A 26,017-nucleotide genomic window follows, 5' to 3' on the forward strand; every position below is an offset into this window, starting at 1 on the left:
AGAAAGTTGACTCTGTGAATTTGATTTTAAGTAGCTCTTAAACTCACTTCTTTATTACATTTTTAAAAGAACATTGCATTATTGTATCGGCTACTTCTTGCACTGAAATGACTTCTGGAACACTTGAAGGGCAACGGTCTGCAACTCAGCAGCCTTCTTCGATCCTTTAGATCCTTTTGCTGGGGGCTTGTATTTACGAATGATTGGGTCGTCCAAAGCAACTCTCAGACATTTCATCAGAAAGCAATATTGCTCCTGCAACAAACCAGGGTCGTTTTGTATTTTTCTTACAGTACTCTTCTGTACATTTATAAATCAACGGGATTTTGTAGTGAACATAAAACTTGTCGTTCTAATCACGATGCGTCTGCGCTGCCCTCACCTGACACTGGACCATGCAAGGCCGCTGTTCTCGCAGCTTTAGCACAACACCAAAGACATCGATCTTCTTCTTGGCCTTGAGGCACTGCAGCAGTATATCCAAGGCTATGAGGGTCCCTGTTCTGCCGACACCAGCACTGGAAGACAAACAAAGTTTATTAAGATTAAGATCAGCCCTACGGTCAGCGGAGTTAAGGGGGCAATACACTGAAAATGGCCAAAAACTGACTTGTGCGATTGATTCCATACGCGTTGTTGAGCGTTGTTCAAACTCTTCATGTGTCAAGGCCTTACACAAAGAAGCATTTTAAGCCCAGAATGGCGTCGATCGGACGACAGGGAGTGGAGCAGCGCCCAATCAAATTTTCGGCAAAAGTCGAACTGGCGGGCGTCCCTCAGTCCGCAAAAATGAAGATATCTCGACCCCGTTTGCGCCAAAATGTAGGTAATTAAAGCGGCTATCGCATGAACTAGGATTTTGAACATCAAATAATCAAAAGTACAAAATTTTACAAAAAAACCTGTTTTGATAATTTTTTGCAAAATCCTCAAAAAGTGTTTTTGGATGAAATTTTGTACTTTAGGTTGTTCGATGTCCATAATCCTAGTACATGCGATAGCAGCTTCAATTACCTACATTTTGGCGCAAACGGGGTTGAGATATCTTCATTTTTGCGGACTGAGGGACGCCCGCCAGTTCGACTTTTGACGAAAATTTGATTGGGTGTAGAGACCACTAAATTATGCGCGTGCATAATCGCATATTTTGTTAAAGTATGAGAAAAAGACAAAAGAAAGACAGTTTAACATGTTTTAAGTAGGTCTACACCGGAAACAAGACCGCATAATGACGCATAATCTAAGCACAAACGCAACATAACGCATACTTGCATACTATGCGTAGAGACCACTAAATTATGCGCGTGCATAATCGCATATTTTGTTAAAGTATGAGAAAAAGACAAAAGAAAGACAGTTTAAGATGTTTTAAGTAGGTCTACACCGGAAACAAGACCGCATAATGACGCATAATCTAAGCACAAACGCAACATAACGCATACTTGCATACTATGCGCATAAAGTCACGTATTCCCGCATAAACTACCTATTAGGCCTCCAAAATCCCGTAAAATACGCCGATTTACAGCTTTTGACGCGCCCCCGATTTAAAAATACGCGCCCTTTGATCCCTGCGCCTTCTCTATACTCGTCACGTCGCGCAGTCCACCGCCCCGCCTCGCCCCCTCCACCCGTCTCGCCCGTTCCAGCATGTTCGACGAGGTTATTCTTGGTTCCTCGGCTCCTTGAAATTGCCTACATTCAGGGAACAACATACAGCGCTGCGGCACGGACATAATGCGAACTACTGATATGGCGGGAGATTTTGAACTTGGAACATTTCAAACAAGGTTTGGGAAGTGAATTTTGATCCGTGTGACCTAAATTTCAATGAAGATGCTTCCCATGATTAAATATTGTGGCCTAAAGTTGATCCCAGGCACATGATTGACTACTTTTTGGTGTTCCCAAGAGCTCGGGTTGGGGTGGTCCGACTAAAGCTTTCTCGACATCTTTTATTTTAGACCTAATGTTTTTTCTTGAATTATTGATTGACTATTTTTGTGTTTTGTGATCACTGATCATGTTAACCTTATGTTTCATTAGAACTTCAATGTTACTTCTTCTTGAACAATTGAGTGAAAACTTATTTATGCAGCTCCTTTTTTCTTTGACTTTTTGTACGCAAATGAAGTGAAAAATTAATGTTCCTCACCTTTGTTTAAAATTTGTAGTAATTAAATCTTAACATATACTAACCAGTCGTTCACTTGCTCGCTCTTATCACAGTTCATAAAGAAATCGACACTACAGCCATAATTCTCTCTTAAGGGGGCACACCAGTGAAAATGTAGAGGTTTTGAAAAACGATCACTCTGAGAAAAGTAACCTATGTATTCGATTGATATTTTATTCGTGGCTCAAAATTATATCAAAGAAAAGAAAAATCAGTATGGGAGGTCGGGGTGGCGATGGCAAGACGGAGCGCCAGTGCACTTCATTTTTCTGCGACCTCGTCTCACTCCTGCCACGATTCCGCCTCTCTGGATTGAGCCTCGAGCACGGGATTTGAAAATTTCTCAACAGGACACATGTGGCTATGGTCTGAACCACGGGCATGCAAAAAGAATGATTTTGAATTTGTTTTTTCAAAAGGCAAAAATAAAAAGAAATTTTTTGACCAATTTTTTCGCGCTTTCATGGCTGCAGCTCACGTCCTATTTATGGGATGGCCATTTCCGAGGTTCAGACCATAGACGCAAGTTTAACGAACATTTTGCCGCAAACCGCATTAATTTATCTCAATTTTTGCGCCCGTGAGAGTGGCACAAAGGTACAAAAAGGGTGTTTTGAGAAAAAGCCCTTTTAGTGAAAACATAGATTTGACGGTTTTTTTCGGATTATAAATGCGCTATTTGACGTATTTAAGTTCGTTTTGCGCCAAAAAGACCCTCTTTCTAACTGCGTTTGGGTGGTTCAAGGGTTTTGTAATTATACTTCAAGTGAAAAAGCTGAACGTTCACAATTGGTCCAAAAATATCCAGGAATAATAACCTTTTTAACAACTTCAAAAATGTGCACAAGCCAAAGTAATTGGAATTTTGGGGTGGGGTTTGCGGCATTCGACTCGGGATGAATAGCAGAAAAATAAGATAAAATAAAAAAGAAGGCAAAAATTTGACGATTTTCACTGGTGTGCCCCCTTAACTGTGATAATAAGGGCATGCAAGTGAACGATTTGTTAGTATGTATTAAGATTTAATTAATACAAATTTTAAACATTAATTTTTCACTTCATTTGCGTACAAAAAGTCAAAGAAAAAAGGAGCTGCATAAATAAGTTTTCACTCAATTGTTCAAGAAGAAGTTACATTGAAGTTCTAATGAAACATTAGGTTAACATGATCAGTGATCACAAAACACAAAAATAGTCAATCAATAATTCAAGAAAAAACATTAGGTCTAAAATAAAAGATGTCGAGAAAGCTTTAGTCGGACCACCCCAACCCGAGCTCTTGGGGACACCAAAAAGTAGTCAATCATGTGCCTGGGATCAACTTTAGGCCACAATATTTAATCATGGGAAGCATCTTCATTGAAATTTAGGTCATACGGATCAAAATTTACTTCCCAAACCTTGTTTGATATGTTCCAAGTTCAAAATCTCCCGCCATATCAGTAGTTCGCATTATGTCCGTGAGGTAGCGCCACGGGTCGCCGATGTTAGCAGCAGGCCAGAGGAAGCTAGAATGGACTTCGAGTAGTGAGTGAGTTTGCCGACAGACGCAAGTGTTCATATTGTGGTGGTGTTTTGGGGGCACGTGATAATAACATTAGATACTTTTTTATGAGCTAATTCTACTATTTGTCATTCCGCTCCTATTTTCCTCCTTCGCATATTTTTGCATAAAACCACAATTTTACCCGCATAAACCCCGCATAAAACTACATTTTTAGGCGCATAAAGTCCGCATAAATGGGTTAAAATGTGGCGCATAAAATGATGATTCTATATGCATAATTTAGTGGTCTCTAATTGGGTGCTGCTCCGCTCCCTGACGTCCGATCGACGCCATTCTGGGCTTAAAATGCTTTCTTTTTGTAAGGTTTTGACACATGAAAAGTTTGAACAACGCTTAACAACGCGTATGGAAGCAATCGCACAAGTCAGTTTTTGGCCATTTTCAGTGTATTGCCCCCTTAAATTGGGACTAAACGTTCTCTCTCAGGCCAAAGGCAAGGTTCTGCACCAAACAAATAACTTCTTGGATCAAGAAAAATTTTCTTGATTTTAGCAAGAAAATTTTGTTTAATCCTACTTTTTTGCCTTGAAAGAAAAATTTTTTTCTTGTGTCAAGATAATTTTTCTTACAAAAACCAAGAAAATCATAAATCAAGAAGGGCGATTCCATGCCAAACCAACGAACGCTTGGAATTTAATCTCTCCGATTTTGATGAAACTTTCTTTGGGGGTAGGGGTCATCATAAAAAGACCCCCTGCCAAAGGGTTTTGCGATATCTCACCCCGTTTGGCTGTGGCAGGATATCAAAGTTTTGGCTTTAGTCAAAATCATGACATTTTCTTAAATTTCCTCTTTTCGGGCTGATTTTTTTTGGATTTTTTTCCATAGTGTTTTTTACGTAAAAAGAGCTGGGGAACACGATGAAAACGGTTTCGAGACGATTGGGTGAAGTTTTGATGCCAAAATTTTCATTTTTCGTCATATTTTTTCGAAAAATTGCCATTCCCAAAATAGCTCATCTTCGATTTCGACCTAACTTTTACCAAATGATCTCCTAGCATAGTGGAACAAATCCCTAAAAGGGTTTGGTCGGCCCGCCCATAGGATCTGAGAAATCGCAAAAACAAATTTTGAAAAATCACCAAAATTGTGTATTTGAGGTGGTGGTGGTAGAAAAACAACTCACTTTTTCAATTTTTTAGAGTTAGTCACTAGATTACTCAGATCTTGTCTGTGCTAGATAGCATACAAAATGGTTTATTTGGTGGAACAAAAATATTATAATTGAAATTTATTATTTTACCACTGTGGATTTTCCAACTGTTAAAATCTTGTTTTCAGGTTCCATCTATTACTATCTAACGGACAATATTGAAGAGCCTGTGCAGCTTGAAAATGTTCTAGCTAAAGTTGATATTATCAAAGTACCAAATAAACCATATTGTATGCTATCTAGCACAGACAAGATCAGAGTAAGATGGCAACTTCTAGTAATCAACTCTAAAAAATTAAAAAATCGAGTTTTTTTTTCATTTGCATACAAAATTAAAATTTAGTAAATAATGGGTATTTACCGTTGTCTAATTTAACTCTCCCCCCTTTTCTTCCGCCTCTACAACATGAATTGTTCACCATTTTAACAGAAGAAACATAGACTTGTACACACGATTGATTGTGGTCTAGCCTTTCAAGTGAAAATCAGTTAACTCATGTGTGGTCTAGCCCTTAGTGGTAATGGTAATGGAAGGTAGGCAACCCAACGCACGTATATGCGCACTCTGGCCTGCGGGTTGCCTATCCGAGCTTCACAGGCGCTCCTGGCGGGTGGTTTTCCTTCGCACGCCGAGCGGGGAAGTCGATGTTGACCAGAACAGACGGCTGCGCAGCGCAGGCAAGAACCCACAACACCACCACCACCACCACCACCTCAAATACACGATTTTGGTGATTTTTCAAAATTTGTTTTTGCGATTTCTCAGATCCTGTGGGCGGGCCGACCAAACCCTTTTAGGGATTTGTTCCACTATGCTAGGAGATCATTTAGTAAAAGTTAGGTCAAAATCGAAGATGAGCTATTGTGGGAATGGCAATTTTTCGAAAAAATATGACGAAAAATGAAAATTTTGGCATCAAAACTTCACCCAATCGTCTCGAAACCGTTTTCATCGTGTTCCCCAGCTCTTTTTACGTAAAAAACCACTATGGAGAAAAATACAAAAAAAAATCAGCCCGAAAAGAGGAAATTTAAGAAAATATCATGATTTTGACTAAAGCCAAAACTTTGATATCCCGCCACAGCCAAACGGGGTGAGATATCGCAAAACCCTTTGGCAGGGGGTCTTTTTATGATGACCCCTACCCCCAAAGAAAGTTTCATCAAAATCGGAGAGATGAAATTCCAAGCGTTCGTTGGTTTGGCATGGAATCGCCCAGAAACCATTTTTCTGGGTGTGGACCGAGGCATCTAACCACAGTCTTCGCCGGGGAAGAGGCGACCGGCAAAGAGTCGACTTCGATCATGTGACGGCCCCCGCTTACGCAGGGGGGTTTATGGTCCGGCGAGCTCGAGCCTCGGAGGTGCAAAAAGAAAAATGGTCATGGACCCCCCTCTCCCTTTTAATGTACCTGCAGTGCACCACAATCATGCCGGGGAACAGCACGGCCTGGCGGCGCAGCGTGATGCAGAACTGCAGCACGTGCTTGGGGGACGCGGGGCAGCCGAAGTCGGGCCACTCGCGGAAGTGCAAGTGGTTGACCAGCCGCTCCTCCGAGCCCTGCAACAGGGGCCGACCCAGCCGTAGTGCTCGATGGCTCAGCTACTCCACCAGAAATCACACCCCAAAAAGCTGTTTCTCGGCCAAAGAAAATTGACTTCCAATAATTTTATTCCCTTTGGACCATTCCGGTGAAATGAGGACCCAATCCGACCTAATTTTGTTTGGCGAGTTTTCCAGGATTGGCCAAAACTTGGCGCGACTTTTCACCTCGCTGTGTTTAGTCGCATGGTCTCTCCATTGAAGGTTCAGTGGCTAGCGTCGCGAGCACCGCACTATAAAATCCTTGAAAAATCCTCGCAGAACTGTGGAATACTTTTCTGCGCAAGCTATTGAGAGTAAGACCCGAAGGACAAAACCGCCACCTCAATACAAGCCTCCTAACTGTCCATTTAGTACACACACTTACAAACGCATGCTTGGAGCCGTGTAACTCCATGCTAAGCATGGGCGTTTGTGAGTGTGTACGCCAAGCATGCATTTGTAAGTGTGTACTTGCAAGCATGCATTTGTAAGTTAGGTTTGTAGTGTGGCCTCCATTGAATGTTCAGAGGCTAGCGTAGCGAGAACCACACTATAAAATCCTTGCAAAATCCTCACAGTACTGTGGAATACTTTTCTTCACAAGCTATTGAGAGTGCGACCCGAAGGACAAAACTGCCACTTTTCCGAGCATTTTCTGCGGCGGCAAGTCCTCGACCCCACCTTGGTCATCACGATGGTCCTGAGGGTGTAAAACAGCAGGTCGTTCTGCACGCAGCACGCCACAGACAAGTCGCCCCACGTGAAGCGGTCTCCCAGCTCTGGGTAGTACTGGTGGCACTTAACCTGCGCAGGACACAACAGATTGTACAGTGTGAGGTCTGGTCCGAAGGGCAAACAACTTGAATTTTGGTGTACATTTCCCTTGAAATAAAGTGAAATAACGGTGAAGTATCGCTGAAATAACGTGAAATAACGCGAAACAACTTTGAAATACCCTTCAAATAACGTTGCAATAACAATGAAATAACATGAATTTGAAATAATGGTGTACAAATTTTGACGAAGTTGTTTGCCCCTCGGTCTGGTCCGACAGTTGCATGTGTGAGGCAGGGCGGCTCACACTTGTAAAAGCGTGAGAGACATAATACACTGCAAGAAAAAACCACAACAAAAGTACACAAATTCCTGGCAAATTTTTTATTAGGAATTTATTGTACTGTCAAAGTACAACAATTGTTGTACAAAGTACAATGGAACCAGCATGACAAATGCTGGGAAGTCCAGGCCTTGTCGTTGTTTGTACAATTCTCATTGTACTTTCTACAATCTCTGTTGTACTTTTGTTGTACTATTCACACTTTTTCTTGCAGTGTGGTTCACGCCAAAATGGCTAGGACTGTCCCAGACTTGGATTTGCAGTGAACTCGCCTTGCCGTTCTCAACCAAGTTGGTGAGCATGACGACGGTGCGCACGTTCTGCTCGTAGGCCATGACCCAGAAGTCCTTGACCGTGTTGTCCTTGGGGCCCTGCGCCGCGATGTACTCCGGCCAGCCCGAGAAGCCCTGCAGACAACGATGTGAATTCAAACCTTTAATGCACTGTAAACCTAACTATTTGCTTACTTTACACTTTACTACTCCGTAAAATACCTGGAAGAACACACTTTAAATGCATACACTGTTATGACGAATACAAGGTAGGTTTACGCCAGACCGCGTCTTGTCGTAACAGGCTTCGCGATGTCTCGCGGCCTGTTCCTCCAATCCGCGCCTGGCGTACCTACCTTGGCCTGCGGCGCTAGCCTGCCTTCGGCAGGCGATGGCTTGTCCATCGTCGGTTACTTCTTACTTAATGCATGCTGGACCCCCCTTCATTCAATATAAAGTTGCTTCATCTACAGATGACACGATCTTGACCCTTGGACCTTTTCAACTTGCCGGGGCTGGGGGGCCCCGCCCCCCAGACCCCCCTTTCTTCAACACAGAAGTGATCTGCCTGCAGGAAAACCGATTTTTTGCCGCTTTTTAGGTGTTTTTCGGCTATAAAAACTGAACCATGTGTGGTAGGACAGTGAAATTTCGCGTGTGCCGAGCCAAGAATATACGTAATAAGCCTGTAAAATCTCAGCCAGATCGGCCGAGCCGTTCAGGAGGAGTAGTGTACACACACACACAGACAGACACACACACACACACAGACAGACAGACAAAACTTTTCAACCGCACTGGAGTAACAGGCTTCGCTATCGCTCAGCCAATGAAGTTACATCCGTTGAATAACAGTGTACTTCGCCAAGTGCACACGTGCAAGTGCATGCCTGAAGCACGGCATATCGAGGGGTCCTATTCAAAAGATCTTATTTGGGCGTTCCCCCCAAGACAATCTTATCTTAAACGCCGGCAAATTTCACTCATTTTGAACAATCAGAATAAATACGACGGTAAGCGAAACACATTTCTACATGCACTTTTGGTTTCTTTCATCTTCCATCTTCAGACTTACTTGAACAAACTCACAAATTATATTGATATGTAGCTGTATCAAATGATCAAACTTTGTGAAATTCACCTGCGTTTAAGATAAGATTGTCTTGGGGGGAACGCCCAGATAAGATCTTTTGAATAGGACTCCTCGATATGCGTAGCATGAAATGACGGGGCCAAGCATGTAGTTGTAAGCGCATGCTTGCCAACGCGTTTGTAAGAGTGTACAGCGGGTGTACTGAGTGAGTGCTTCGCACAGTCAGGCTTGTGGTGTACGCACTGTAAAAAATTCCGTACTTTTGTACGGAAATGGTACAGAAAAATATAGTACGGAGGTACGGAGAAAAGTACGGAACGTTCCGTACTTGCTCCATATGAACCCATGTAAATGGGTACGGAAAAAAAGTACGGAACGTTCCGTAGTTGGCAAGTACGGACGGTCCAGGCAAATTATTGACCAGACATGTTCCGTACTTTTTCCGTACTTTTTTCTCACAGTGCGGACGTGACCGAGGGGTCGCCCCAGATAAAATTTCTCCAGGCAACTTTGAACAAAGGTGAGCAGGGGTCGAGCACAGCCCGAGCCCTGCCCGGCACTCGGTGGGCAACTACCGGGCAACACCCGGGCAACACCCGGGCAACTCCGGGCAACATCCGGGCAACACCCGGGCAACTCTGAGCAACTATCGGGCAACTTTGGGCAACTGTCCGGCTTGTTGAGGCATCACCCGGGCAAAGCCCCCCGCGGGCAAAAGTGCGCACCAAGTGACTCCAGCGCAGCGCGGCGCCCGAACTGCGGCTGCTTGGCCAGAGCGCCCAGCCCGGCCCGCCACCATGGAGACACATACCAGATAGTGTGTCTCCATGCCGCCACCCTGAGCATGGGCCAGGTGGCGGCCCGGACCGTCAGAGGAGCGGGCCGTCGCACAACCCGCTCCGATCGGCACCACGCTCGGCTTCGGCTGCGTAGCCGAGCTCGCAACGCGCTGGCTCGCTGCGAGCGGCGGTCGGTTCGATGCCAGGCAAGGCAGCGCGCCGCTCGGCAGCCATCCTTGTCTAACCCACTAGCCGCCTTGAGTGCGAGAGAGATGCAAGATGTGCTCGCTCGTCGAGCGTCGAGCGGAACCAATCTCACAGTGCAGCCAGCTGGTTGCCTACTCCTGTCCAGCAAGGCTCGCGGCGAGCCACCCTTACGCGCGGCGGCGGGAGAGGGACGGGAGAGGGAAGGGGTGAGGTGAGCGTCTGCCCACCTCTGCCTCCCTACCCCTCCCCTCTCACCCTCCCAGCGCTGTGCGTTGGTTGAAATGTAAACAAACACCATGTTTGAAACGAAAAGGTTTGTGATGCTGCGGCCGTGTGATATTGACGTTGAACTTCTCACGTATCTTTATCACAATTTCGTGGCTCGCTTTATCCTTGCCCAGCGGTTCTCAACCTTGGGGTCGCGAAAAAATTTCGAGGGGTCGTGGCGAGGTAACTGGGGTCGCTTGGGGTGGCGGCGGTTTCCCAAAGTTGGCACCCAAAGTTGCCTGGAGAAATTTTATCTAGGGTCGGCAACTTTCCTTGGCCGTGTACGAGGGAGTATACGTATATTACCAGTAATATAGGTAATATATGTGTAATATAAAGTAATACAAAGTAATATATAGCAATATAGGGGTATTATAGAGGCGAAATTGTGGTAATATGCAAGTAATATATGGTAATATACAGGTAATATACGGGTAATATAGCCACCGCGTACGAAGTAATATATGAGTTGCCGACCCCTCGGACGTGACATCAAAAGAAGTCTGGCCCCTTTCCCTTACCACGATGTGAGACGCGTTGATGTAGTTGGAAACATTGTCGTTAGGCGCGTAGCTGAGAAGGAGAACTCTGTTCTTGTCGACTGCAAGCAAAGCGTGTAAAAAAAAGGTGAGCACTTTGAGATGTGGTTAGTGCCGTTATCAAGGGGAAACAGCTTAAAATTTATAGACCAAAACTCACAGACAATCTTGAATTTCAATCATTTCAAAATTTGTCCGCAATTCGTTAAAATTTATCCGAAATTCCGAAGGAATTAAAAAATGGGCCTACTGAGGAGATGCAAACGTATCTCCTCCTGTTGCTCACAGCCGCACGCCACTTACATGGGATGATGTTGGCGTAGCGGTTCTTGCAAGCGTTGGTCGGCAGGTTCCCCACCCTGCTCGGCGTGCTCGCGGCCACCTGGCTGCTGAGGGCGCACAGGGCCTCGAACTGCCTCAGCAGCTGCAACCGTCAGATCAGTATGCAATTGCATACACACTAAATGTTTATGTACAATTTTGTACGTGGTGATGCATAATTTTAAACTTGTGTGCCGTCGTGCATAAAATTGTGCGTGAATTTGCACAAATTTATGCATTTTCACGTACAATATTATGCAAATTTCCCGCATGCACAAAATCGTGTAAGTGGCACGTACAAAATTCTACATAAACATTTAGTGTGGAGGGCCAGCCGTGTCCTCGCTTACGCCACAGGAGGGGGGAGGGAGATTTTGTCTGCTGTGAGGGTTTTCTTACCTATCAGGAGATTTCGCAGTTGCTTTTCAACACACGATTAAATCTTTTAAAAGGGCTGTTAACGAAGCGCGCATAGTTAAACTGTAGTTTTGACTGCAGTTCACTGCAGTTCAACTGCAGAAGTTTTAAGTTATTTTTTCACTTGGAACAATACATTTGACAACAAAAAAACTCAAGTTCTGTCATAAAGTTAGAACTTCAGATCCTTCCACCTGGGAAGCTAAACAAATTTGCAGTCCCTGCGAGTTATAACTACGTACATTTGACCCTTTTAAAAGAGATAATCATGCATTTTTATGTCAAGATTGTAGGCATCTGGCTATCTCTTGTCTCAAGCCCAAGTCTCGAAAGCGTGCATACTATTTCGTGCTATTTTTAGCTAAATCCCAGTTATTTTTAGGCTGAAAAGATCACTGAAATTCGAACAGTGGGGCATCAGCGATACAACAAGCTAGGGCCCGCCCTTCCGTCGAACCGAGTTGCCAGCTCCGCTTCGCTGCGCCGGCAACTCGGTTCGACAGGGGGCCGGCCCAGCTTGGCCTGCCGGCGGCCTTTTCTCGGGCCTTCGGCCCTCGCATCAGACCCAACTTGGCCAGTCGAAGGCCCGGGCCTTCGGCCCGCTCGCATCACACACCCCGTGAGCGGGTAAAGCAAAGTTATCGATGTACCATCGTGACTTAGGCCCGCCCTTCTATTCACAATATGCAATAGTCCTTACACTTTTTACTCCAACTGTCCTTAGAATATGCCCATTTCATTTGTCTCTTCGCCCTCATTCCGAAAATACCCATATTTGCCATGCTACTGCAACTCCTTGCAATAGAGGCACAGCAGGAGCGCAAAACGAGTCCGTCGCACTTTTTCCCATAACTCATGAAGGCGGGCTCCTGGACCCCCTTCCGACCCCTCGTTGAAGAGGTCTTGCCAAGACCTATCGAAAACTTCAGTAAAAATTTTCAGTCGGTCGACCCCCATTTTTGAAGATCCTGATGTGACTAATAGACGAAGTCGGGCTCCTGGACCCCCTGTCCGACCCCTCGTTGAAAAGGTCTTGCTGAGACCAATCGAAATCTGCAATAAATTTTTTTAGTCGGTCGACCCCCTTTTTTGAAGATCCTGATGCGACTAATAGACGAAGTCGGGCTCCTGGACCCCCTTTCCGACCCCTCGTTGAAAAGGTCTTGCTGAGACCAATCGAAATCTGCAATATTTTTTTTTAGTCGGTCGACTCCCTTTTTTGAAGATCCTGATCTGGCCAACTTGTAAAAGCGGCCGATGGGGTCGGGACCAGGTCCATTCATCTTGTCTCGTCGCCCCGATTCCAAAAATACCCCTATGTGCCCTGCTAGCACCAATAATGGCGGAAATCCCCCTCCCGCTCATGTAAACCATGATGCACCTGCAGCAGCCCTTGTGCGACCCGGACGGGATTTGCACCACCGGATTATTTGTTTGGACGGTACTCCTGAAGTACCCTCCAAATCGGGGTTACTCTAGCTCAACTCCTTCCTTGTACACAGACGCCAACAACAACAACAACAACAACACACAGACACAAAGGCAAATGCATAGGCCCTCCCCCTATTTTTTGAATAGAAGGGCGGGCCAAAAAGTATCGGTCGTAGATTTCAGTTTGACCCTTTTAGGAGTCAAAACTATTCTGACCTTTCTATTTTCAGTGGGCGTAATAGTTCTGAGAGTGCATACTCCCTCGGTGGGGACCCCCTCGATGACTGCGTGCCACGTTTGGTGCGTTCGTTGTGGTAATTGCATGGAAAGACCACACCAAACGTGGTCTAGGCCACACCAAGTGATGCGGTCAAAATGGCACCCATTTGTCCCCAGCGGGGATCCCCCCCACTGTCAGATTCCAAAAACGCCTGATAGTAGGCAACCAATGCCCCTGTAAGTAGGCAAAATACACACTATCGCACCCCCTGTCGGGGGCTTCTTAAACCGCCCATGATTTGACCACACCAGTGGTGTGGTCTAGACCACGTTTGGTTTTTTTAGTGATGTCCCGTGCGGATGTGCAAGTGGCACCTCGCGAACACGGTAGCACACATGGGGTACCTGGGGGCACATGATGTCCTGGGGCATGTCCTCGCAGAGCTGGCGGAACTGGCGCTCCGTGACCGGCTCCGGCACGCCCACCCACGCGCGGTCGTTGTGGCTTATGTGCTCTAGAGGCGCGTCCGGGGAGTGGACCACGGAGCGGCGCGCGTTGGGCCTGCGTTCGGGCCGTCGGCACTTGTAGCGATGGCTGCGAGGCGTAGGGTAAAAAAAACAACTAGTAGTGGACTGTCAGGGGTTATTCCAGCACGTGGGTACGCCACACTAATTAGTTAATAATTACATATTATCCGAAAGATATCTATGCTTTTCTTTGTGAAAAATACATGTGATAAGCCCCCTAAAACTTTACGAGGTACTTCGATCATATGTAATGTAAGGTACTAACTATTACTTTTGGAAGTTGTTTGACAGGTAACCCAGCCCAGTGGTGGAGTCGCACTTCCCTTTTAGTTCAGGGGAATATCGAACTGTATCTGGATAGTGTATATCCTTTACAATAAGACTCTCTTTACTGTGTGTGTTAGAGGGGAAAAGGGGGAGGGGTCTCGGAGCTTTTCCTTACCACTGTCTCAAGAATTTGACGAAGAGGATGAAGTTAACGATTCCCACCGGAACCGCCAAGAACGTTATATACCTAAGGATATTTTCCTTGTCTGGAATCAGCAAAGGAAATATACTGTTATTTAACAACGAATGTGACGTCATATTGGTTACGATGTGAATTTTGTCACTTGCGTTTATCATGTCACGTTCGTTTGAGTGATGATCCAAGTTAAGAGGAATGCGATATTCTAATTGTGTGAGGTGCGAGTGAAAACATAATCTCCCAAACTATTGGACCAAGGGGTCCAACTTTCGGGCCTACATGAAACTACGAAATCTGAACTAGCACCAGAATCCATCAAGCCGTTTCATAGATACAGATCATTTACATCAAATTTAGACGTTTACGACCGAATAATTCTACGTAACAGATTTTGTCAAAAATGTGTGTCCTTAGGCTTCTTTTCGCTGTGGCAAAAAGCTGCGGAAAATTCTGTAAACAGCTTGTGGTAATTCTCCGTAGCCCCCTTGTCAATATTCTCCGTAGGCTCTTTCAGTATTTTCCGTAGGACCGCACAATATTATCCGTAGGACCTTACAGTGTTCTCGGTAGAACTATACAGTCTTGCAGGTCCTACGGAGAAGGATGTGCGGTCCTACGGAGAATACTGTAACAGCCTACGGAGAATACTGTAACAGCCTACGGAGAATATTGATAAGAGGGCTACGGAGAATCCTGGCAAAAAAATTAACAGAATTTTCCGTACACTGTTAAAAAAAATTACTGAAATTTCATAATTTTTTGTAAGAAGTCGATTTACTTACATTCAGTCTGAATTTTCATACCAAAACTTTCATACTTCGCGGTCTGAAAGTTTCAGACGACGTTAGTCTGAATTTTCAGATCAACATGTTGTATGAAAAATGATACCAGTCGGTCTATTTTATCAGACTAAGTTGTACGAAGACATTGAACAGTCGCACTAAAAAATGCCACTCTGTAGAGTAGAACACAAATCAGCGAACTTTTGCCAACGGTTTATCGTAGACGCTCAGCGGATCGTCTCGGCTCAAAAATTAGGTACAGGACAGTAGACTCCTACTTGCAAAGGTAGTGAAGAGGCTAGAGGTGTCTGCTGAATTGCGAGGGAGAGCGGCCTTAGCCCAACCACGCGCCGACCCGTGGCCATGCGCGAGAGTGAAATTGTATTCTTTGTTAGTTAGCTTATACTGCACTTATTAACCTGAATCTTGCTTTGGTGCGCTCATGCCCTTTCAGACAATCACTTGGAATAAGTTTGTAACAAAATATTCGCAATTTCGCCTTCAAGTGGCAATTTTAGCTCCAAAAGATCGTCCATGCGACACTAGCGCCACCTAGCGGATAGAGCAATAAGTGTCCATTTCGGAGCTCTGAAACATTCTCTATGCTTTTGCGACACTAAACGTAAATATTATTTGAAATACAACAGTAGTATTGATAAAAATTCTGAGAAAATCGAAAAATGTACTAAGGGGACGGGGTTTTTTCATTTGTTTTCCGATTTTACAAGTATGAATTTTGTTTTCGGACGACAATGTACAAAACTTGATAACCATCGCTCTAAATATTCAGACTTGCTAGTCTAAATTCAAATTTCAGACAACAGGTCAAACTTTTCAGACAGTTGGTCTTAATATTCGTACCATTTTATGAATTTACGATTCAGACCACCAAGTAAGACGAAATCAGTCTGAATTTTCATATTTTTTTTAACAGTGTACTCTTTTGCCACAGTGTTCCTTTTCATAAAGTTGCATGGCGCTTCAGTGTTTTTAGAAATCACGAAAAGAAACCAGAAATTGAAACTGTAAAAGAATTCGATGTTTGACCTAATATCGACTGGTAACTGGGACAACTAGAAAAAAAAAAGAGACCAATCGGATTAAAGCTAGCAGAATCCCTTGGGAGAGCCAGGGATCCTTAACTTAACCTAACATTTAACTAACACTGCTTTCTTAACGTAACATAAGACAACGTTCGCTAAAGGTTATAGGGACGGACTTTTGGAAGTACTTCCAAAAGTATCTCTACACAAATTCGAAACACAAAAAAATAACTTAACCTTTTTGAAAAGATGTCAGAAGTTAAGGTTAATAACTTTAACTCTTACGATAACGTTATGATGCCCTTAAGAGGTAAGTTAAGGATCCCTGGGGAGAGCAACACGTTGCCATTCAGACAGAGTTAACGACAACTGTAAGCTAACAGCATTTTTAACCATGTTCGAGGCAGTTATGTGTTTCAATATCCAGTGAAGTTCAACTTAAAAAGAGTCATACTTGCAACTTGACACCATGACTAGCTTAGACCAAATATTCCTTGTTTGCCGTGATTGTAACTCTTTCATTCTCAGTGTTGTACTTTTACTTGTGTTTCGAAATTTTGCTAGCAGTTTTTTCATGCAGCTTTTAGTAGGAATTGTTACAAAACGTTGCCTTATCGTTGCACAACATTAACAGTTTGAATGACGATGTATACTCAAAGTGCTTGGATTCGTCCAAGGGGAAATCACTGAGAATTTCAGTGTACAAATCCAATGAATTTCCGTCGAATTGCGATGAATTTCAGTCAAAAACCTTCTGAATTTTGAGAAGAATTTCAATGAATTTTTATAAATATTGATGAATTCCAATAAATTTTTACATGTTTGATGAATGTCGGTGTACAAATGGAGTTATTTCCCCTTGGATTCGTCACTGGATTCAGGCGGGGATCCGGCGGGGATCCGCCTGAAAGGTAGGCAAAAAGTCGCAGTTTCCCCTGTGGTTCGGCAACTTTCGCGACATCGCCCCCCCCCCCCCTGAACCCGTCCCTGGATCCGCCCTTGCACTGGATTTGACCAAAGATGGTGGCGCGCGCACTTGCCTTCGTCTGCGAGGCCATCGAAGCGTACTGTGACGGCCACCAGGGGCGCCGTGACGATCATGTGGGGCACGGCGATGACCGCCTGGACGAAGACCGTGTACACTTTGCCCGGCGTGAGCGCCCTGTTGCAAAACAGCGCAGCGTAAGTGCTGCTGTCCGTGCTGTTGCAGACGTTGTCGCTGCCGCCGATGATGAACGTCACTTCCGTCGAGTTCGTGCCTGTAGTCGGAAGAAGGCCTAGTCGATTATTGGTTGCAATCGTAATCCGTCGATGAATGAAACAATCTCGATTAGGTAAAATTAGTGGTTCGGTACACTCTACAAAAAATGTCCTGTCAACGCCGTTAATTTATTACCAATGTTTGCTGTTATGCAATTCACGGCGTTCACTGTGATCTTGGTTACAGTGTTCACTGTGATCTGGCCACAGTAAACGCCGTGAATTGGAGCCTGATTTGCAGTACTTCGATGCTTAGCGGCGTCAAACTCACAGTGTTTACTGGGGACCAGATCACAGTGAACACCGCGAACAAGATCACAGTGAATCCCGTGAGCAGATCACAGTAAACGCTGTGAATTGACCTACAGTGAAAACTGGTAATAAATTAACGGCATTTACAGGACATTTTTGGTAGAGTGTAATCGGTTGTTGAAAACGCACACGATTAATCGAAAGACACCGATAATTCAAAAGAAACCGATTGTTGAAAAAAGTTAATTGATCAATCGCGCGGGCCTGGTCGAAAGCATGAGTATGATATGCATGGCTGTCGGGAGCTTAACGACTCGCGGTACTAACACTGGTAAAACTAAAGCGTAGTATTAGTACTACCCTCTGTTTTCAAGCGTAATCAGTTTACGCTTGAAATCAAGCGTAATGGGTAATGGGTCCATCCGCCAAGTTTCCCTCTATCTAAATGTATGGGGGGAATTTCCAGTCTATGCTTTATGTCAAGCATATTGTCTTGAAGCGTTATGCTTGACTCAAGCATTGAGTTACGCTTTAGTTTGCCAGAGTACACACCTGTAGATAAATGCTCTCGTGCATGCATCTGTAAGTGTGAACTTGTAAGTGTTGGTCCAGCGAATGTTCCTCCCCCAAATCCAAAGGCGATACTTTTTGTGTGGCCTTCGCAGCGGAGACACCCATTCGCTGTTGTTGGAGCACTTATGAGGCTAAGGCACACCGATTTTGAGACTTCCTTTTCGCAGAATAAGGGACCATTCGCCTTTGCAAAACACAAACCAGACAACGTATTTCGCACAGGGCCGGCCTGCGTCTCAATGAGCCAAGAGGACACCATACATGCAAACTCAACAGTGTGCTCTCCGGTACAAACGGTACCTGGTTTTCCCAGGAAGCCTGTGGTAGAGACATATATGAGTTCCTGGGAAAACCAGGAACCGTTTTCACCGTGCTGGCATGGTCCCGGAAGTCTTTGAGTGCCGGTGTAGCTAGACCAAATAAAGTGTACCTTTGAATGGATTCCACCGCGCGTCTGTCGCCAGGAAGGGGCGCTCAAGGGTGGTGACGACGCCCTTGATCATGGTCCTGTCAAGGGGCAGCTCTCGGACGTTGCAGGTCCTGCTCAAGTCACTCTGCCCCTCCATGACGACGATGCGGTAGAAGTCGGGCCTCTTCCACGACCACCGGAACAGGGTGCTCGAGAAGGTCACTGCCACCTGCCCGAAGCCCCCCGGAACGCAGGATGCGGAAACTCCGCTGTCAGTCGCATTCAGGTCTGCAAGAAAATTACACACTTCCAATCCTGCAGATTACTATTCCCAAACAGTACGTTGAAACGGGCAGGATAACATGTCATGCCCTCCTTTGAGCATTGTGTCATGCTCGTTGGAATGTGAACAAGCTACTTAAGGGGGCACACCAGTGAAAATGTAGAGGTTTTGAAAAACGATCATTCTGAGAAAAGTAACCTACGTATTCGATTGATATTTTATTCGTGGCTCAAAATCATATCAAAGAAAAGAAAAATCAGTATGGGAGGGTGGGGTGGCGATGGCAAGACGGAGCGCCAGTGCACTTCATTTTTCTGCGACCTCGTCTCACTCCTGCCACGATTCCGCCTCTCTGGATTGAGCCTCGAGCACGGGATTTGAAAATTTCTCAACAGGACACATGTGGCTATGGTCTGAACCACGGGCATGCAAAAAGAATGATTTTGAATTGTTTTTCAAAAGGCAAAAATAAAAAAATTTTTTTTAAACCCAAAAATTTTTGCGCTTTCATGGCTGCAGCTCACGTCCTATTTATGGGATGGTCATTTCCGAGGTTCAGACCATAGACGCAAGTTTAACAAACATTTTGCCGCAAACCGCATTAATTTATCTCTATTTTTGCGCCCGTGAGAGTGGCACAAAGGTACAAAAAAGGTTTTTTTGAGAAAAAGCCCTTTTAGTAGAAGCATAGATTTGACGTGTTTTTTTCGGTTTATAAATGCCCCTTTTAAGTTCGTTTTGCGCCAAAATGACCCTCTTTTTAACTGCGTTTGGGTGGTTCAAGGGTTTTGTAATTAAACTTTAAGTGAAAAACCTGAACGTTCACAATTGGTCTAAAATATCCAATAACCCTTTTAGCAACTTCAAAACTGTGCACAAGCCAAAGTAATTGGTATTTTGGGGTGGGGTTTGCGGCATTCGACTCGGGATGAATAGCAGAAAAATAAGATAAAATAAAAAAGAAGGCAAAAATTTGACGATTTTCACTGGTGTGCCCCCTTAATGGCTGACTCACGTCCAGACGAGCGTGACGCAATGCTCTGAAGAGAATGACATTTTGTCACGCTCGCACGCCCGTTAACGCTAGGTTAGGTTATTAGAGAGCAGCAACTGGTGTAGAACACGAAGAGCTGCTGGCTCAACGTCTAAAATTGGAAAGCCAATCCCTTTGACTAAAAGTCTTGCGACGGTTTGGTCTGACAGGAAAGTCTAGCCAAGATTGACTTATGTCTCATCACAAAAGGATCACACTGTTAAAAATTTTTGCTGAAAATTCAGACTTTTTTGACTGAAGTAAATATGCAGAACATCCTACTGAAAATTCAGACTAAATCCTGGTCTGAAATTTTCAGACTTACACAAGTCTTAACCTTTCAGGCAGGTCGTAGTCTGAAAAATTCAGACAAAATGTCTCAATTATTAGATTTTTTTGTCTGAAAGTGGAAGCAGGAAATTTTCCCGTAACTCGGTGAAATGATAATGTTTGCATCCGAACCTCAAAGGAGAGACGTATTGCAAGGGACCGTCTAGGCAAAAAATTGAGTGTAGGGAAATGTCCCCGAAGCTGGACTCTTCCCTGCACTCATGTGGAGCTGGCCTGACGCACCCAAGGAAACGACGGCACGGAGCCAACCACGAGAGGTAACTTCAAATGTCAATTGTTAAACTCGCGCGTTTGCTACAGATATACATTTGGTATGGGAGCGTGTGTTTCGTCATAGCCAATAGGGTGATAGCCATTTCGGGTTAAAAATATGAAAAATTTAACAGAAAAAACACGTTTTTAACAACAGCAGGCTCTTTACCGACACTGGCGCCACCTGGCGGAGAGAAAAATGCTTTCGTTTTGTCTGAAGTCCCCGAAACGGAGTCGGATTAAATTGAATGCAAGACTGATTGTGAGTTAACCCAATGTTAGGTTGCAAGAAAGCTGTCCAATTTTCTCTTATGTTTGAACATATTTCAGAAAGTAGTCTGAATCCGAAATTCAGACTCTTGAGGTCTGAGAAGTCTGACGCAAGTTCATATGAATTTTGAGAATGAGTACAAATATTAAGACACTTCGAGTCTGAACCAAGCTTTCAGACAAAGCGTTTAAGAACTAAGACAAAAACTCTGATTTTTCAGAATTAAGTCTGTTTTACAGATTCAGACCGCTAAGTCTGACAAAATTGGTCTGAATTTTCAGAATTTTTTTAACAGTGCAGATTTTGACGCCTCCTGATGAGAAAAGGCCGGAAATGGCCGCTTTTTACGTCGTGCAGTTAGGATGTTTCTGAATCGAGACTGGCAGTTAGGATTGTCTTGGATTTACTCGAGCAGTTAGGATTGTCTTATTAAGAGGACCAACTTTTTCCCCTGACCATTTTGCGGCGAGACATTTAGGTCTTACTTTATTTTAGTGAGCCTTTCTAGTCTGACCAAGACCTGGTCAGACATTTTGTGTCACTTTTGGAGAGGCGAGATGTCCGACCATTGGATATGAAGGGTCCCTCAACAGAAGTGACGACACATTCGCGGAATATCAGATTGCACCAACTTGCCAAGACTTACCTAAAGACGGTGCCATGTAGCTGATGCTGCTTGCAGTGCTCTTCTGGGCCTTGTTCGTCACCGTGACGGTCACTTCCAGCGTCGTGTTTCGCGCGCTGCACCAGTCGAAGCGCGTGTCGTTGATGGGGATCTTGAAGCAGCCGTCCTGGCACATGTACTGGAACGGAATGCAATGGCTGGTGAATCGTTCAATCAGAGCGGAACACCAGATCACCTCATCTTAGGATGAGGGCTGGTTAACTCCAGAACTGCAAAACTTTGTTGACATATTTAAAAAATTCCAATGCTAATCGCATTGCACGGTGTTCCCGTTTCCATAACTGGTTGAAAATCGAGGAAAACATGACAAGACAACCGCAGCCTTTGAGAGCATGCCAAACAATCCAACCTCAGCAACAATGGCGGGGCAGTTTCAATGGGCGCCTGTTCGTTCTTTCAGCCTCGCGATTTTCGAAAGGGCGCAGACGGGAAGCTCTCATAACTTGGCCAACCCACATTACCAGAGAAGGTTCAAAATACAACAAATCGACGCAGAATGATTTGTTCCAAAATGTTCCACAATTGTTCCAATTTGTTCCTCAACGAGGGCGGCTCCAGGCTCGTTATCGTTTTTCGATAACAAGCTGGCCAGCTTCAAACCAGTAAAAATGCACAAATCGACCCGGAAAAAGTGCAGTTCTTCTTAAAAACGTTTGTTCCAAAATGTTCCACCATCGTTTCACGGCCACCGATAACTCAAATGCGTTTTTCGAAAAACAGTTGTTTGTGGGTTGGCGAACTTCCAAAACACAAACCTGCGTAAACAGGAGTGAAAATGATGCTGATCGCCTCAGAATCGTTTGTTCCGAAATGTTCCACCATCGTTTCACGGCCACCGATAACACAATTGCGTTTTTCGAAAAACAGTTGTTTTGTTGGGTTGGCGAACTTCGTAAATACAAATCTGCGCAAAAAGAGTTGGAAACAACGCGTTTCGCCTCAGAATCGTTTGTTCCAAAATGTTCCACCATCGTTTCACGGCCACCGATAAATGTAATGTGTTTTTCGAAAAACGGTTGTTTCGTTGGGTGGGCGAACTTCGTAAATACAAATCTGCGCAAAAGAAGTTGGAAACAACGCGCTTCGCCTCAGAATCGTTTGTTCCAAAATGTTCCACCATCGTTTCAAAGCCAACGATAACTCAAATGCGTTTTTCGAAAAACGGTTGTTTTGTTGGGTTGGCGAACTTCGAAAATACAAATCTGCGCAAAAAGAGTTGATAATAACGCGGTTCACCTAAGAAACGTTTGTTCCGAAATGTTCCACCGTCGTTCCACGGCCACCGATAACACAATTGCGTTTTTCGAAAAACAGTTGTTTTGTTGGGTTGGCGAACTTCTAAAACAGAAACCCGCGTAAAAAGGGGTGAAAATAATGCATATGGCCTCAGAATCGTTTGTTCCGAAATGTTCCACCATCGTTTCACGGCCACCGATAACTCAAATGTGATTTTCGAAAAACGGTTGTTTTGTTGGGTTGGCGAACTTCAAATATACAAATCTGCGCAAAAAAAAAGTTAGAAAACAACGCGGTTCGCCTCAGAATCGTTTGTTCCAAAATGTTCCACCATCGTTTCAAGGCCACCGATAACACAATTGCGTTTTTGGAAAAACAGTTGTTTCGTTGGGTTGGCTAACTTCCAAAATACAAACCCGCGTAAAATGGGGTGAAAATAATGCTTATGGCCTCAGGATAGTTTGTTCCAAAATGTTCCACCATCGTTTCAAGGCCACCGATAACACAATTGCGTTTTTGGAAAAACAGTTGTTTCGTTGGGTTGGCTAACTTCCAAAATACAAACCCGCGTAAAATGGGGTGAAAATAATGCTTATGGCCTCAGGATAGTTTGTTCCAAAATGTTCCAACATCGTGTTAAGGCCACCGATAAATGTAATGTGTTTTTCGAAAAACGGTTGTTTTGTTGGGTTGGCGAACTTCGTAAATACAAATCTGCGCAAAAAGAGTTAGAAATAACGCGGTTCACCTAAGAAACGTTTGTTCCGAAATGTTCCACCGTCGTTTCACGGCCACCGATAACACAAATGCGTTTTCCGAAAAACGGTTTGGTTGGGTTGGCGAACTTCCAAAACACAAACCCACGTGAAAAAAAAGGTGAAAATGATGCTAAGGGCCTCACAATCGTTTGTTCCAAAATGTTCCAACATCGTTTCAAGGCCACCGATAACACAAATGCGCTTTGCGAAAAACGGTTGTTTGGTTGGGTTGGCGAACTTCGCAAATACAAATCTGCGCAAAAAGAGTTGGAAACAACGCGGTTCACCTAAGAAACGTTTGTTCCGAAATGTTCCACCGTCGTTTTACGGCCACCGATAAATGAAAAGCGTTTTTCGAAAAACGGTTGTTTTGATGGGTTGGCGAACTTCGAAAATACAAATCTGCGCAAAAAGAGTTGGAAACAACGCAGTTTGCCTTAGATACGTTTGTTCCGAAATGTTCCACCATCGTTTCAAGGCCACCGATAACACAATTGCGTTTTCCGAAAAACGTTTGTTTTGTTGGGTTGGCGAACTTCTAAAATACAAACCCGCGTATAAAGGGGTGAAAATAATGCTTATGGCCTCAGGATCGTTTGTTCCAAAATGTTCCAACATCGTTTCAAGGCCACCGATAACACAAATGCGTTTTCCGAAAAACGTTTGTTTTGTTGGGTTGGCGAACTTCCAAATAACAAACCTGCGTAAACAGGGGTGAAAATGATGCTTATGGCCTCAGAATCGTTTGTTCCGAAATGTTCCACTATCGTTTCAAGGCCACCGATAACACAATTGCGTTTTTCGAAAAACGGTTGTTAGGTTGGGTTGGCGAACTTTCAAAATACAAACCCGCGTAAAATGGGGTGAAAATAATGCTTATGGCCTCAGGATCGTTTGTTCCAAAATGTTCCACTATCGTTCCAAGGCCACCGATAACACAATTGTGTTTTTCGAAAAACGGTTGTTATGTTGGGTTGGCGAACTTCCAAAATACAATTCCGCGCAAAGAGAGTTGGGAACAACGCGGTTCGCCTAAGAAACGTTTGTTCCAAAATGTTCCACCAACGTTTCACGGCCACCGATAACACAATTGCGTTTTTCGAAAAACGGTTTTTTTGTTGGGTTGGCGAACTTCTTAAAAACAAACCCGCGTAAAAAAGTTGAAAATAATGCAAATGGCCTCAGAATCGTTTGTTCCAAAATATTCCACCAACGTTTTGCGGCTGCTGACTTTTAAAGGCCTTCTCCGAGGTAAGCCTTAAAATCATGCGTTGGAGGACTTGCCACTACAAAATTTCTAAGAGAAGGGTTTAATGCGGTGCTGTTCTCTTTAGTGTTTTATGTTCTTAGAGGACCTTCTATAGTATGACGGCTTGCAGAATTCCAAGCCGTCCAGAATTTAAGGGCAGTAAGTATGAACTTAGGAGTTGCCTGTTTAATTCCCTAATAAATTGACTTTTATGAGCTGCAGGCTGCCTTAGATACATGGTCCTAAAATGTTCCATTTTTGTTTTGCAGATTTTACCTAGGAAAAGGAGTTTAACAGAACACCTTGTAAGTATAGGTTGGCGGATTTTTCGGTACAAAATCCTAACATTGTTACTTCAAATTGGTGCAGGTCACCTTGGATACGTTTGTTCCACCAACGTTTTGCGGCTGCTTCCTTTGCAAGGCCTTTTTCGAGGAAAGCCTTATAATTATGTGCTGGCGGACTTGTCACTGCAAAATCCTGGAAAAGTGAATTGAAAATAGTGCTTGTCGCCTGAGAGACGTTCGCTTGAAAATATTTCATCATTGTGTACCACTTTTTTACCCAAGTGTGATACATACATTATGGAATCACGCTTTAATATCTGACTTGTAATCACATCCGATCGTAAAAAATCAGAAATGTGTTGCTTAGAATTACCAATTGTTTACTTCTGTTACAGTTGCGGTGTAATAAGAGTAGGAAACTGTCAAACATTTTTAACATGCAAACGCGATAAAAGTAACTGTAGGAGCTCTTTATTATTGTGATTAAGCTACGAATCATTTCACCCTGTTAATTATAGGACTACTGTTATAGTGTAGCAGTGTAAGGGACTTGGAGGGAAAAGGGAAGTCAGGGGTCTCGTCGAGACGGAAGGCTCTGTATTATCAGTAGGTGGCCGTGTACAGAATGGTAGCGGACGTCTGGCGACGCGCTCTTATATTACAGATGCAGAAGAACACAAGGAAGAACAGTAGCGGAGAGTGGGGGTGCATGGCCAATGGTATTGAGCGGCCAGGGTATTAAGGGGAAGAACAAAAGGAAGAAAGGGTTGGAGGTCCTGGCCAGGATCAATAGGGCAGTGGTTGAAAACAAGGGGAATGACTGCAAGTAAGCCGTGTCTAGGTTATGTTCTCCATTGTTTCATATCATAACACCACTCCCTCCTGAACAAAAGAAACGAAGTTTCTTCAAAATTTTCCTCGTACCCTTCTTTTAGATCCTTCGAACTATTTAGCACTGACTTCAAATTTTGATGCACTGGTTTGAAACTTTTAAAACTGTCTTCCCACTCTCTCACTTAATTTAACAAATTTTACAAGTCTGATTAAATGTCCAATTTGATATTTTCTTGAACCTCCTTTCTTGAGTTTGGCGGTGACTGCTCGCTGTCTTGAAGTGATGCTACAAAGGCTCGCTCCCCCCTTACACCTTCTGGGT

At 44.1% G+C, this 26,017-nt stretch overlaps 1 protein-coding gene across 1 annotated transcript; it reads right to left on the reverse strand.

Moving 5' to 3' along the window:
• Positions 1-19: 19 nt before the first annotated feature.
• Positions 20-25,124, reverse strand: LOC117643844 (receptor-type tyrosine-protein phosphatase alpha-like). The gene is made up of 13 exons (XM_034382960.1): positions 24,949-25,124; positions 21,293-21,449; positions 18,478-18,744; positions 17,003-17,221; positions 14,114-14,204; positions 13,549-13,738; positions 11,059-11,179; positions 10,738-10,817; positions 7,871-8,005; positions 7,163-7,285; positions 6,309-6,457; positions 383-518; positions 20-255 (listed from the first exon to the last, which is right to left on the reverse strand). The coding sequence occupies exons 2-13, from the start codon at positions 21,444-21,446 to the stop codon at positions 91-93; spliced, it is 1,830 nt and encodes a 609-aa protein (XP_034238851.1). The 5' UTR covers positions 21,447-21,449; positions 24,949-25,124; the 3' UTR covers positions 20-90.
• Between the last annotated feature and the right edge of the window lie 893 nt (positions 25,125-26,017).

Source organism: Thrips palmi, unplaced genomic scaffold (assembly GCF_012932325.1).
Source record: "Thrips palmi isolate BJ-2018 unplaced genomic scaffold, TpBJ-2018v1 HiC_scaffold_17, whole genome shotgun sequence".
Lineage (NCBI taxonomy): Eukaryota > Metazoa > Arthropoda > Insecta > Thysanoptera > Thripidae > Thrips > Thrips palmi.